The sequence below is a fragment of the Mirounga leonina genome, unplaced genomic scaffold (genome assembly GCF_011800145.1).
Source record: "Mirounga leonina isolate KUSES-001 unplaced genomic scaffold, KU_Mleo_1.0 Mir_174, whole genome shotgun sequence".
In the NCBI taxonomy this organism is placed as follows: Eukaryota; Metazoa; Chordata; class Mammalia; order Carnivora; family Phocidae; genus Mirounga; species Mirounga leonina.
Window position 1 is genome coordinate 20,931,640 of NW_023270451.1, and position 15,700 is coordinate 20,947,339.

The window sequence follows — 15,700 nt, forward strand, 5'->3', positions numbered from 1 at the left end:
TTTGAGAGATGTTTTAAAAGCAGAATTTAGGACTGAAGATTTTATTGGACGTGGAAGGTGAAGGTATTGGAAAGATTGTGGTTTCTAGACACTGAGATCAAAGGTGTTGTGACGTCTTTTCTCAGAATAGATAGTATTTCTTCTTTTGGAGAGTGGGTCTGATGAGATGTTTTTAAAACTAATAGAAAAACAGAATCCAGACTATACACTGGGCTTCTCTCTCTTTACTTCAGTTTGTGACGTGCCTTTCTTTAGTATTAGCGTCCAAATGGACAGGAATGTGGCAGACAGCTTGATGTTTTTCACTGAAGTTGAGAAATTTTTAAAGATAGCTTTTGTAAAAAAAAATATTTGATGTCTCTAAAGCTATTATCTTTAGTGTTTTCCTTTTCATAGAAATAAATTTAGAAAAATACCTGTGAAAAATATAACTGTTGGGTAAGAGAAGTAATAAAAACATTTGGCAGAGTATCACATATGAAAGATATGCTTTCTAGTTTTGTGTTTTTTTTTTTTTTTTTTTAAAGATTTTATTTATTTATTTGAGAGAGAGAGAATGAGAGAGAGCACATGACGGGGGGGAGGGTCAGAGGGAGAAGCAAACTCCCCGCTGAGCAGGGAGCCCGATGCGGGACTCGATCCCGGGACTCCAGGATCATGACCTGAGCCAAAGGCAGTCGCTCAACCAACTGAGCCACCCAGGTGCCCTTTGTGTTTTTATTATATGTTAATAGGTATATTTTTATGAATAAAATCAATTCTCATTCATAATCTTTTTCTTTAAAAACAAATATGTGTTTATTTGGATGCTTTTTTGTATAAAAAGTGATTAAAATACATTATTTAAATCACTTAAATGTGTTATAAAGCTGGATTAAAATAATGCCATTTTAATAACCTTCTAGAAAAATCTATAAATCATTTTATGGAAACCTCCCTTCCAATTGTAACCTCACCAGTATTCCACTAGATGGCACTGAAAGCCTGAAAAAAAACAACAACAACTAAGTAGGCTTTAAAAGCTATGTTTTATTTAAAACACACAAACACAAATGGATGATGAGCCTGGTGCTTTGATGGATCATTATTGTTGTTCCAGTGGGATTTTAAGAAAATGTACCATTTCCCTGCGTAATCCGACATCTGGCAATTCATTACAAATTTATGTGGTATATGTATGGTTTTAGGGTATTTGATTTTGAATCCTGTTTCATTTGGAAACAAAACCTATTTTTGTTCAGTGATTTATGATTTTTATAATACTGATTGAATATTGAAAACTTCATGTTTTTGTTCTTCTAGCTAGAAGATTTTGGTAGCTAAACATTTTTTGCTCTCATTTAAAGCTCTAATGTGATATTAACTTTGATAAGACTATAATTATTTTTAGAATTTATTATAGCAGAGTAGCTTTTTTTAAAATGTTGATTGACAAAGAAATGCAAACAGTAAGAAAAAACCTTTGGTAAGATTTGTCTTGGTAAACCCCAATTCATGCTTTACAAGAATAAAATTTCTTTTTTTTTTTTCTTCCTTACTCCCTCTCAACACAATGCATTCTGCCATTCAGGATTGTAATGTGAACCGTAGTCTAATAAACTACGTACAGAAATGGAAGTTGGTTTGCGTTTCATTTTTTTTTATTCTGTACATTTTTTGTCGGTTTTAAAACTTGACCTATGAAATGAAGATTTTGCATTCATCTTTTTTGTTTGAATAAAAAACCTACTATCGAAGACTCTAAGTTTTCAAGCTGTTCTGTGAGTTTAAAAATTAGGTTAAATTGCTTTTCGAAATTAAAGAGAAAATTGAGTTTACTAATGGTAAGGAGAACTGTGAAGTTGTCATAGCTCACTTTTTACACTTATGAAAGTGAATAGAATTAAAAAATTTGAACTTGAGTTGGTATTTTTAATTTGTGTGGTATTTTGTATAATTTAAAAGTAGTGGTTAAATGCAAAATTTGTAGTCTTTTTTTTTTTTTTTGTCCTAAACTTGAATACATTCCTGTAAGAGATGAACTCTTAAGTAGGAAATTGCTTTGTAAAGTTATAGCCTAGTTCCTTAGAAACCATAAATACACTGGAAATGTTTTATAACACCTTACACTTGAGGGCTCCAATTGTTTTATAGACCTGAATCCCCAGTTCTCATAAAACCTTTTGTTGTTATGTTGAGGGGAAAAATGACTTGGCTAAAACAAAGATGTTCACTTAAATTTCTGTTATGATTGTTTTTCTTCATTTTTCATAAAGTTACATTTATAATGTGCATTTTATATGTATGTTCATACAGCTTTATCTCAGAGCTGATCAAAATGGAAAAAAATAGGCTAGGTAGAATTAGATGCAATCCTACCGTGTATTGTGACTGCTGAAAAGACAGCCTCTAAAATATTGACTACTTTGTTTTCTACCACTTGTCTAAAATAATCCTGCTTGGTTTATTATGTTAAGAAAATATTGAATATTTATGCTTACTTTTTTGATACAGCATCTGGCACGGTGATAGGTGTTAAGCTTTTATTTTTAGTAAAGGAAAAATATGGTTCTAGGGTATATAAAAATATATTGGATTAAAAAAAATCTCTATTGTTGCATTTTATTGCCTCTTGGTATGTATGTAGATGCTCCCTCTGACATTTTTCCACCCTGTGAAGCCATCCTCTGCCGTTTAACCTGTTGTATGCTTTCCCGCTACAGCTTTTACTTGTGCTTTGCTTTGTATTTGTTACCTTATTTCCCCAAATTTCTCAAATTTGAAATTTCACCTGTTCTCTTTTCTCTAAATGGCACCTGTTCCATCAAATGTGAACTCACTGCCCTTCGATGCCCTAGGTTTTGTTTGTTCTCCCTTATGTTCTGCCTTGCAGGGGCATTGCTTCTTCCTTCATCTGACCTCTTCTATTACTTCAGCTATTTTTTTACTCAACTTTATTTCTGCATGACCTAGTATAGGGAATTCTTACATAGTGGGAATTAAAAAAAAAATGTTAAATTGAAATATGTGACTCAATTGAGAAAGGTATGATAAGAGAGCTTTGAAGGTAGACAGGTTATTTCCTAATGATAGTATGGAAGAGAGACTTGATTTGTTCTTTTTTGTCATTGTATTTTTATTTTTATACCCTTTACAGTTAAATTCATTACCTTAATTGTAGTTTTTCTTCAGTCTTAATTTTGGGGTAAGCAATGTACTTCTTTAAGTGTAGTTGATTACCATTAGCAAGCAAGTTGTGGCGAATTTTGATGGTCTATAGTTGTCGATATATTATTTTTGGATTTTCAAGTTTTATAGAGCATTTATACCACTTTAATGATAACATGTATTTATTAGTTACTATGTGACTTAAAATTTACTATAAAATTCTTTAAAGAATTTTTATAATAGCCTGTAAGACTGAAATACTTGATTCTCAAACTTAGCTTATCAAAAATTATTGTAACTTTAAAAGAAATCATATATTTTAATATGGTATAAGGTGTTTCATTTGTTATTCTGGTCCCCTGGTTTTGCCTTTTAAATTTTTTTTTGTAGGAAATATTTTGTTCATTTTGTTCATGTAAAATTTTGCCTCATACATATATATTGGCTTGCAAAATTGGTTTTAGGTGAAGAATTACGTATTTTTCTACATCTCTAATTCAAGGAAACCAGTTTATATAATGGCAAAATTATGGGGTAATTGTGGTAAGAATATACAATCTTGCTGTTTTTGTTTATTTTTCTAATTTACATGCTTAAAGTATCCCTAAAATCACTTAACATTTTTTATTATTTCTAGTTAGAAGAAAGAGATCTTTTATTAAGAGTTTGTGGAAAGTTTTGACTATCAAAACAACGTCCTTTCCTTTCTTTTTGCTCTTTTTTTTTTATACAGCTCACTATGTAAATTAATTTTAGTCAGTCAGTGATTGCTTTCTACAGTGTGCCTTGGTGCTACAGAACATAATGATGGGGAATAGGGAGAAGTCTCAGTTCTCAAAAGGTGTGTTATTGGATTGAGCAGGGGGCACTCACAGTAGTGAAACATGTAGAGAATGATCAGGTAGAAGCAGTCGTGCAGCCCTCAGGTGCAGTGGGATTGAAAGGAACAACGTGATCAGGATCTAGTTAGAATGGAGTTTGTCTAAATGAGTTCAGGTGTATATTTTCACAGAGGAGCCACTAAGTTGTCCGAAAGGAGAGGGTATTTTATAGGGCTATAGTTTGGACATTTGTTTTGGATTGAATTCTACTTTGTGTGCTATGTTTCTTTCTCTGCCATTCTTGATTTTATCCCTCTTCTTAGTCTAGGTTACTTAGAGTGTCAAGTGTTATGTGTCTGTTCTTTGAAATTATATGGGTTTGTCTGCTCTCTCTGATATAATTGCTTAGTTCTCAAGAAGGAATGGCACTTGACCTTTTATATACAGATACAGATTGTACCCTTTTTACAGATTCATTACGTTTGTGAAGTGTACACTTGTGAGATATTTATAAATGAAATCATGTTTTCCCTTTGACATTCTTAATAACTTTGGGTATTTGTTTCACTTGTCATTGTGTGTGTGTGTTTGTGTATATGTCCTTTACAGGTGAAAAAATGACTGAGTTGCCCAAGTTAATACCAGAGGCACAACTAAAACCTAAGGGTCTTTACCTTTAGATCAATTCATTAGGTAGTGTATGGAGAACGTCAGCATGGAGTTATATGTCATTGGCATATCTATATTTAAGATGAAAGTGTTCATTCATTGCAGTCTATTTGAATTTTTTGCTTGACTTTGTACTTGATATTTTCAGTCTTAGCAATTTTTAGAATTTTTTTTTTTTTTGAATGGTACCAACCTCATTTGTTTCTTAGTGGTGCTGTGAAATTCCTAGGGAGGCAGCATTGCCATATCCTCACCTGGGTCTTTTTCCCTGCCTCAGGTTGCAGCATCAGAAGCTGGTATTTCAAATGCCTGTGGACTCTTAGGGAGAGAGATTGCCAAGAATTTCTGATCTCGTTTTCCATTTCATGTCTCACTCATTTCAAATTTTTATTAAATGCTTGGAGGTTGCCCATGAGTAGCCTAGTTAGAAACCTTTCTGTAAGTGATGTGGTTTTAACCCAAGTCTGTCCCTCAGCATCATTGTCCAGGGTGCAACGCAGATTAGTGTGTTTGTTGTCGATAACCCCCTGCTACACACACAAACACACACACACATACACACAGAGGAATGAAGCTCCCACTGTTTGGACACTGGATTTCTTACTTTACTCATAGTATTTGATTGCATGCTAAATCACTGATGACTATATCTTTGACCCTTTTTTTTTGGTTAATGTATTTTATAAGTTGAGTTTTGGTACAGAAGAGGCATTTTCTTTCACATGCACTTTTAATTATGTAGAGTTGATTTTTGTATGACTTTGCCTTCTCTTTTAAATTTATTGGAATTTTAAATACAAACAGAACTATTCTCTTGAGTTTCAGATTTATTGCTCTAATATTTTCTTTTAGCTTGAATCTAAGAGGAGATCATTTTATAATTAATAATTTTTCATATTTAAATTATAAATTAAAGTCTAAAAGATATATAAGCTAGATTCTTTTTTATAAATGAAAACTGTGCCCTGCAATAAAATAATCTAGAGTATTTCTATTTGGAAAACAATGTTCTCTAATTGACATTATAATTTCGGTGTATTTAATTAATGATTTATTAAGGATTTTTGTTAAGTATTATTTTAATGACTATAAAATTATTTTAAGTATGAGTTTCTTTTGTGTTCTTAAATGTATTTGAGATTAATATGGATAAAAAAATCAAAGGACTAAATTGTTAAATGTCTATAATAATGTGTTGATTAATTAGTATGGCAGAGAGTGGGTGTCTGAGTTAATGAAATTTCCCAGTTAACTGAAGGTTTATCCAATTATGCAGTGAAATTGCATAGGATCAGGATGCTGACATTAGGGGTAGGGATTTGTCTGTCAAGCTCTTTTTAGTTGTGTAAATCCATAGAAGCTCCATTCTGTATCGTTAGAAAGAAAGCGTTTTATCAAATACAGAGCTTTAGATTCATAATCAGATCATTAATTGCATTATCAGCACACTTTGAAGGAAGCCTCTTAGGATTGCAGAGCTAAACTTGTGAATCTTTTTTGGATCCAGTGTTTCTTAGCTGAGCAGTGAGATTTCTAGCACAAGGAAGGATGTCTGCTCTGCTCAGGGTTTTGATGCTGATTGTGACCTGCAAGTCATTGAGATATTCCCTGGTTATCTGTGCTAAGACAGATTTTAGAATGTTAAATGATGAAAATGCGTATGTATGTGGTATGTATGTATGATAGATACTACGTAGTCACTTTGGTTTTCCCTTTTGTTAAACTTATAAATTCTTCCACCTATCCATTGGCACACACAGAATTGAAAATAAAATCTGAATCTTCAAACTGGCTATTTTTTTTTTCTCTCCAATAGATGAGTAGTTTTTAGTATTTTAGTGTTTTAGTAGTCCTAATTTTCCATGAACTTTCCTGTTTTCTGTCAGTTTATCTCCTTGCTTGGAATGGTTCCCAGGAGATTTGTGACTATTAAGACAGGTGATTATTTATGTCCATGCAGGTAGAATTATAACAGGTACAAGTACTGTAATTGTGATTTCTTTTTTTTTTCTTAAAGGAGGAATTCCGAGAACTTCGAGACCAGCCTAGTGACCCTCAAGCTGAACAAGAGCTAATTAATAGTATTGAACAAGTATATTTTTCAACGGACTCATTTGATATTGTTAAATATGAGCTGGAGGTAAAACAAAATTCATTAAAACCTATTTAAACCCTATCTTGTTCACTGACTGAATTGGAGGATGAGATTTGAATGCTTTTTAGGGGTGTTCATTCATCCTTCTTTCCTTCCTTCCTTCTTTCCTTCCTTCCTTAATACTAGGACTGGTTTTTGATGACCATATAGTGATTTATTGAACTGTCCACATTGTTTAATGATTAAATTATTTTAAAAAATGTAACATTAAGTGCAGCTATAGAATATTGGTCCAGGAAACATTTCTGTAATTTTGGTTTTTATTTTTTTATTTTTATTTACACAATTCACAGCATTCACCATAGTACATACCCTCCCTAATGTCCATCACCCAGCCACCCCATCCCTCCCACCCCCCTCCACGTATTTTTGGTTTTTAACTGTTAGCATGCAATATGTTGGTATGCTGCCTCTATCTTATTTTATATTGTCAAAATATGTTTAGAGAAACTTTGAGACTTTTAATCATCAATGTATCTTTACATAATTATTTTGCCATGATAAAGACCTCTATGCCATGATGTTTATAATGTTGGCATTTTAAATTTATAGGAAATTCAAAAAAGAATAGTAAAATCTGGTTTTAGATGAAACCAAATACAGTATGCATACATACTTTATATGCACTATATACACCATCAGCCTCCAGTCGTTCTGAAGTTTCATCAGTCCATTGACTGAAACTTGGAGTTTCCAGTATACACAGCAGTATGCATTTTTGTTAGTTTCCCATCCTGTCTTCTGAAAGCTGATGTGGAATCTAGAATGTACTCCAGCAACTGTCACTATCACAGTATAGTGCTTAGTTACTATTCCTAATATTTCAGAGGGGAAATGTTTTGAGTTCTGTTGTAGACAAGTAGGGATATACCTATGGCTGATAGAGGGTAAGGTTAGGATGTGGGACCTTCTTCTGTCCTATAGGGCTGGGTGAGGGATGGCACGTGAGAGGGTTGGGCAACAAACATGTGGAAGCTTTCGTGTCTGAAGTCTAGTGGGGAAAGTGGGGAGGCCAAGAGGAGTGGGTGGGAATGGGATGAGGCACTGTTTTACATGCACAGATGATAGTTTGTAAGTCAGAAGTATGCAGGTAAATGAAATCAAATTAAACTATTTTTTATTCTTCATTTATGGGTATTTTTTAGAAACTCCCTCCTGTTCTCAATTTGCAAGAATTAGAGGAGTACAGAGACAAATTGAAACAACAGCAAGCTGCAGTAAGTAAAAAACACCTTTCTTTCTGACATAACTAAATGAAACAGCAGGGAGGTGTAATACTTGCAGATTTTATGGTTTAACTTAACATGTTAAACAAATATTATTTAACATGACTCAGACTCAATGATACATTTATTTAAAAATTTAATGCCTATTCAGTTTCTCTCCCATTACCTTGATATAGATTTCCTTCTAGAACTGAGAGGTTTTTTCCTCTGGAATCCTGAATGTGATTAAAGATTTTTGAACCTTTTCTTTTTGGATTGCTAAGTACCTTTAGGCTCCTTGTCATTCATGCATGACTTCCCTACTATAGTTTCTTTTTTTTTTTTTTTTTTTTAAAGATTTTATTTATTTGAGAGAGAGCACATGAGAGGGGGGAGGGTCAGAGGGAGAAGCAGACTCCCTGCCGAGCAGGGAGCCCGATGCGGGACTCGATCCAGGGACTCCAGGATCATGACCTGAGCCGAAGGCAGTCGCTTAACCAACTGAGCCACCCAGGCGCCCCCTACTATAGTTTCTTATCTCAGAATAAAGGCCCCCGCTTGTAGTTGAAATAGGCCCAAAGAGAAAAGAGAGCTAAGATTCAGAATGTTACAGTTGTAGTCACTGATTAATTGTCTGGCATTGGGCAAGTCACTTAGCCTTGCTCAATCTGTGAAGTGACGGGTTAGGCCTGCATTTTCTTGGATGCTGTAAAATTCTGTGATTCTGTGATTTTCCTTGCTGAGGAAGGCTGAGCTCCTTTAATAGAACTTAGACTATACTGTAGATTAAATAATGTTAGTACGGGATCTTGATAATTATTTTATTTTATTTTATTTTTATTTATTTATTTTTTTAATAATACATTTGACAAATAAAGGAAGATATACTTCTCCTTCTTTTGTACTACACTCAGAGGTCTCAGTGGGTGCTGGGATCTCCCTGGGGGTAGCAGCAGTGGTGTTGGGAAGGGACTTGACCAATAGAGGGTTGTGTGGTAAAAGTGCTTTTAGAGAACTGGATTCCAGTGGATGGTGGCATCTTTTGCTTTCTGTTGGTTTCAGCATGTTTAAATATGTACACATCTGTCTCTGTACTTGACCTGATAGTATTCTTTAGGGAATGAGGCCCCATTACAGGGGCCAGATAGCACAGTGACCTTTAGAATTTGGTACACCTGAGCTTGAATCCTGGCCTTGCTGTGGGGGCTGTGGGTCAGTTACTATTATATTTAAGATTATTCATCTGGAAAATGAGGAACCCATTTTAATAGATTGTTATGAGTACTGACTGAGATAATGTAGGGAAAGCACTTAGTACACTGCCTGACACAGTGCAGGCTAACAACTATACTGTCTATTTTAAACTATTAAAAAAAAAAACCCAGTTTGATAAAATTAGGCCAGTTTCTGTCTATACATCTATATAAATTCATATCTAAACAAATTCAAAGCAGTTAAGAAAATATAGAAGGGTTAATGCAATAGTTGAATGTATGTGTAATTCTTTGTTCTCAGTTGCTTGGGGAAGGGGAAGGGAAACTCAACTAATTGAGTTTTTTGAGCAAAAATTCACTAAATGCTTTGGATGTGCCATGCTCCATAGTACCTGTAGTGTAGTCTAGCAGGTGCCCCTGAAACTGAAATAAGAGCCTCCTATTCAAAATCATTATAATTCTTACATACACTAACATTTTTCATGGACTTGACCAAGGAAACCTTAGGTATGTTCATAGCATTCCAAAAAAAATCCCCCCAAAAACACGTTTTCAAGTTTTCAGAAGTAGAGGACCGAATTACTGTTTGTCTTTTTAGGTGGTACAAAGTATCTAAAGGGTACAGGATGTTCTCTGTTTCCCAGACACTGTGTCCATAAATTCAACTGATTGTTTGTCTTACGAGTTCGTCTTTTAAAAGCAAATCTTAAGCCCTTAAAGATCTTACACCTTTGTGCATGTTAATAAATCAGATGATTCTCATATTATTAACAGTTGTAATGACCATTTATTGAGTTTCTGTTAAGGACCAAGTATTATGCTCTCTGTTATATCCCTTTTACTAATTTCATAGCTCAGAGCATGCCAATACCTGCTGTAGAAGTTATTGGGAAGACCTATGGAATATTCTTACAAAAATTTAAAATGTAAAATGGAACGGGAAGTATGTGGCTTTTTCTTTTACTTCCTTTGTTTGATTGCATGTTTTTATAGGTCTCTAAAAAAGTAGCAGATTTAATCCTTGAAAAACAGCCTGCTTATGTAAAGGTAGGATGATATTTGTTATTTTTAATAGTAAAATTTTAAAAATGCCTAAGTGACTTATACTTGGAAGTGTTGAAATAATTTATTCTCTTGTCTGTAGTTCTATAGCAACATGTTGACTCTATTTGGGGTGTGTGTGTGGGGGGCTATATATGTATGTTTTTCTCTCTCATTTGGGGGAATTTACCAAACTTCAGAAGTGACTTTTTATAATTGATTTTAAAGTAATCTCTTTGGTTCTTCCAAACTTTAGAAGGCCCAGTGAAAATTCCTTTTGTGTACTTTGTAACATGTCGATCATTTAATAATGACTGCTCAATAGCAGTGTAACAATCTGTCTTTAAAAGATAATAAAATTGGAATCTTATAACTGAATCTGTCTTTGAATCAGAAAATCAGAGACTCCAAAATCCATTGAAATACCTACCGTGTTCAAATGAAGACATCTGTTGTCAAAGCATCTTAGGAAACAGAAATCATACTTGTCATATCCTTGATTATCTTCTGAAGTTCTGTTGGGTAGAAACATTTCAATGGATGTATTATTAGTATTTGTTTATGCCTGTCTAAAACAGGTTGGATCTAGTTTTCCTTATGAGCAATACTGACTAAATATTTTATCATATGTCATTGTGAAAATCATTTGAAAGTAGTCATTTTAAATTATTTTGTGAAAGATACACCAACAGTTTTCAATTTTAGCTATCTTTGTTGCTACTTTGTTTTCTAAGCAGGCTTTTCTTTGAAACCCACTAAAGTTTTTGTTAGAGTATCGTATGAATAATAAAGAAAAATAAAATGCCTCCACAATAACCTATACCTAATTTTTCCATAGGAACTTGAAAGAGTTACCTCATTACAGACGGGTCTTCAGTTAGCTGCTGTTATCTGCACAAATGGGAGGAGGTATTGCATTTGATGAATATTTTGTTTTTTAAGCTGGAAAACATTTCAAGAAAAATTGTGAAATTGTCATTGATAATTGAGTTTTTATTATGACTATGGTTTCTAGAATACTGTTCATTAACTGAATATGTATTATGATCTAAAAGCTGCACTAAGAAAGTATGTGTGAAATGAAATATCTGTAAATCTCATTATGGCCTTAACATACTGCTGTTTTTATATTGTTTAGATTAATGCTTCTCAAACTATAAGGATCAGACTTTTTTTCTTTTTTAATTTCCATTTTTTTTTTTACTATTTTTGTAAAATACACTAAAAACAAAATACTAAGAAAATAACCTAGGACATAGAGAATGTTGTCTCAGTTTTTTTACTGATTCATCAAACTTAAAATTATTATATCAATTTTTGCTCTAAGTAGTTTTTTAATACTTCTTCTCCATTTCTGTACTTTTCTTGTGACGGATCAGTAACAGTTTGAGGATTGGCACCAGTCCACCCACCATGCTTTGAGTAATGCTGGTTGAGATTGAGCCGTTGAATACATTTGTCAAATAGTAGTCACAATCCCTGATTTTAAGAGTAATTGAGGATATCACCTTGTCAGTTGCCTAATTGTTCTGTGTGAATAGTGTTCTTATTATAATAGAAAAATTTAAGTATTTATTCTTCTTTTTTGCAGACACTTGAATATTGCCAAGGAAGGTTTTACTCAAGCTAGTTTAGGCCTTCTTGCAAATCAAAGGAAACGTCAGTTGCTGATTGGACTTCTGAAATCTCTGAGAACTATAAAAACATTGGTATATACAGGTTACTGTTTAAAAATTAAAACTTAATTTTATGGTTGAAACAGATTTACCTTTGACTTTTGTGTGTGTGTGTGTTTTTTTTTTTTTTCCAGCAAAGAACAGATGTGCGCTTAAGTGAAATGCTGGAGGTAAGTAAACAAAGTTTGGAAATTTGGTGATCCTGATACTATTAAATAGAAAAATTATAGTGGAAAACATTCAGATGTGCATTTCTTTCAAATTGCTACATGGTATAAAGAACATTTTTAGACATGTAAATGTACTTGCTCTAGAGCATTTTTCTATTGACATATTTCACTTAGAAAAATTTATTTGGGGAAATGTTTACTTTGTAGCAATGTGGGATTGTTAACTTCAGTATATTGATTGCATTTGCACCCAAATAGCAGTAAAATTATCTTTTGTATCAAGCATACAGGAATGATTTAAGGAATATGTCATATTTGAGTTATGTTTGGTATCTCATAGTAATTGGTTTCCTGAGTGAGCCATCTATTTTCTCTTTGATGCTTTCTTAGCATTCTCTATGTACTTGTTTTATAAAGCATAAGGTAATTTGTGTGTTTCCCATAATACTTGAGGTCCTTCAGGTAGGTACTTTGTCATCATCTCAGCATCCCCACTGGTTTGAAGTACATTTGTCCAATTATAGAGATGAGCATAGGAAAACTTTTTTATGGTTTTCAGTAATCACCGTGTTACTTCTAAACTTAGATTTGAGAAATGCATATGAAAATTTCGTTTGGCATTAAATTACTCTTTAGATGATAAAAACATTCCAAGGTTATTAATGAATATTTCACTTTCTCCCATCCAAGTACTAACCAGGCCCGACCCTGCTTAGCTTCCAAGATCAGTTGAGATCGGGCACATTCAGGATGGTATGGCCATAGACCGAATATTTCACTTTCTAACAACTTTATTTGTTTTAAAATATTTATTGATTTCTTGGTGGTAAAACTCTTGAGTGTTGATTACAAGTGGAATTCATACTGGTTTGGAACATTTTATATAACATTACTGAAAGCAGATATATTAACAGTTAAAGAACACTTTCCCTATGAAGCAGCTTATTATTTTGTGTAGGCTTTATCCACATGTCATGGTCTTAGAGAGCTGTTACCATGTATATGAGGGAAGAGAATATTTTTTCTATGCATACATTTTAGGCTTGGAGCTAGTCGTCTCTTTATATTATTTATTTATCATTGGTATTCTAATCCTTACTTAAGAGGACTTAAAATTTTCTGGTTCTGTAACTTTTGGATGGAGTATGAGTGGAGATTTATTTTTTTCAGGGACTTTAGGAAAAATGTTTCCTGTTTAATGACTTCTGTTGTTGTTATCTTAAGGAGGAAGACTATCCAGGAGCTATTCAGTTGTGCCTGGAATGTCAGAAAGCCGCCAGCACTTTTAAACATTACAGTTGCATAAGGTAAGGTAATATAAAAATTTTAAAGCTGACTCTGTTGTCAGTTTTTAACATATGAGCTGTGTAACACACAATGTTAACAAACATTGAAAATTAACGTTAAGTGTTATGTTTTAGTTTAGCATTCTTGTTCATAAATGGGCAGTACAATGAAATTATAAATAATAATTCATAAGGTGTGAAAGATCAGATATTTTTAATCCTACCCCTTCTTTTCACCTCATTGAAACTTTTTTTTTCATATTCTTTCCAATTTATAGAGTAGTAGAGAAGAATAAATTTATCTGTTTACATTTCTCTTGCATCTCTTGGGAATTTTTCCTCCTTAACTTTGCCCAGCTTATAAATATTGAGAGTATTACTGAAGTTTGTTTTTCACATCCAGACAGTTCAGATGTTTGGCTCATCTTGATAAGAATTATTTTGGAAAATTTAAGTGTGATTTAATTTTATGTCATAATCATCTTTGTCATATTTAAGTGATTATGTATTTGATGTGTTACATCTTTTATTTAGTTATTTTTAAAATGTACAGTGTAAAAATGGCCATTGCAGCCTTTGCTATTAGTTCTACTTTATTAATGGGTTTTTGGTCTGCTTAAAATGAAGGTTTTGCATTACTGGTGGCAGTCCCTTGGGGAGGCTCAATCCCCAGGTGTAATTTCCATCATTCCTCTAAAACCATCTCAAGTAAACATACAATCTAAGTAAAATCGTGTGTTTGCCAAGCAAACCCAGTTTCAAATTAAATTCATACCTATCCTAGAACATAACCCCTCAGTCTCTCCTGTATGGAAATTCTGGCAGTTAGTGAGCACAATGCACCCATGTTGTAGATGTTGATTGTTCGTATCTGAAAAATAAAAGGATTAGGGAAGACCAAAACATTAGTACAGATTTAATTAAATTTTTTTCTTTTAATATACTTCCACATCATGGGTCTCTGCAGGTTGTAGGATAAGAGCTAGCTATTTTCCCACTAGAGATGCTATTTAATATTTATGGTATTTTTTTCTTTAGGATTGTGCATACTGAATCAACACACTTTTTATTTGATTAGGAAATGCATAGTTGGGTAGTTCCAGTGATGTTTTGTTTTTATCCATTTTGACACCAATTAACTGTCACTATTAAAGACTTGATTATGTTATTTAGATTTGTTTAAATTGAGTAAATAGAGAATTAGCTCTAATATGTTGAATGTATTTGAAAATTTCTAACAAGGGCCTTCTGGGTCCTGAAGAGACATAGCACGCATTTAGTTTATTTTGTGGTGATAAATGAGTTACAGTGAGAACAGCTTATATATGATTGGGTGAACATAATTCAGGCAGTTATACATTACTGAGTGTTTATTATATGCCAGGTGCTTTGCTTTAGAATTGGCTGAATAGTGTTGAACTATACATAATGTAATCATTATAATCCCTGATTTTCTAGATTACCTAGGTAATCTATCAATAAGGGCTTGGACTGAAGAAGGCGTAGTGGGATGGTGGGATGGGGTCTTAGGGAGATGGGTGTTGAGCATACAGAGGAAGCATTGGGATCTAACTCCTTCGGGGTCAAGACTAAGGAGGACTTGAAGGAGGGGCATAGGAGTTAGCTAAGACAAGGTATCAGGGTTGTAGATAGGAGATTATGGGTATTATGATGAAGTCTTTGTTGCAGAGATAACAAGCAAAATGAGGACTGAAAATATCTATCCAAAGAAATCATAGCTGACTTTGTTGGGATAGATTTGCCTGAAGTATAAGTATAGGATGAGAAAATTTTATGAAGAGGGGAGATGTGGAATTGAGGGGGAAATTTGCATATTTGAAAATCTACTGGAAAGTGAGAGGTTGAAAATAAAATAGAGGACATAATATTATGCTAAGGCTTTGTAGGGATTATAGTAGAGGTGACTTTGAAAAGGTCACCTTCTATTATAATAGGAAAGAATGGGTGTGGAAGTTTGATGGCAGGAAATTGAGGTAGAGGGTGACATGTGTTGGCACTTTGTTTTTCCTCAATAATTAAAAATTTTGGCTGTGCTAAAGTAATTATCTACTTGATGAGAGTTAACTATACAAAATGTTTTTTAAGGAAATTTTTATTTGGGTTTTTTAAAGTTAGCGTGAAGTGACTTCTGAGTACTTTCTCATTAAGGTATATAGTGATATGTGGAGGAGCTGTGACTACAGTTATCCGACCTGGTGAAAAGATTGAAATTGAAAAGATCAATAATGGTAACTTAAAGTAATAATTGCTTTATTTTAGGGAGTACATTATATAAGAGGCATGCTGTGTTTACAC

At 33.3% G+C, this 15,700-nt stretch overlaps 1 protein-coding gene across 2 annotated transcripts in view; it reads left to right on the top strand.

The window, feature by feature from the left end:
* Positions 1 to 15,700, top strand: part of VPS50 (VPS50 subunit of EARP/GARPII complex) — a 130,296-nt gene that overhangs the window by 12,875 nt on the left and 101,721 nt on the right. For both annotated transcript variants that reach the window (XM_035020572.1, XM_035020571.1), the window contains exons 3-9: positions 6,655 to 6,777; positions 7,938 to 8,009; positions 10,205 to 10,258; positions 11,091 to 11,161; positions 11,844 to 11,961; positions 12,063 to 12,098; positions 13,323 to 13,405. In XM_035020572.1, the coding sequence (XP_034876463.1) occupies positions 6,655 to 6,777; positions 7,938 to 8,009; positions 10,205 to 10,258; positions 11,091 to 11,161; positions 11,844 to 11,961; positions 12,063 to 12,098; positions 13,323 to 13,405 (557 nt within the window). The remainder of the gene's footprint in view (positions 1 to 6,654; positions 6,778 to 7,937; positions 8,010 to 10,204; positions 10,259 to 11,090; positions 11,162 to 11,843; positions 11,962 to 12,062; positions 12,099 to 13,322; positions 13,406 to 15,700) is intronic.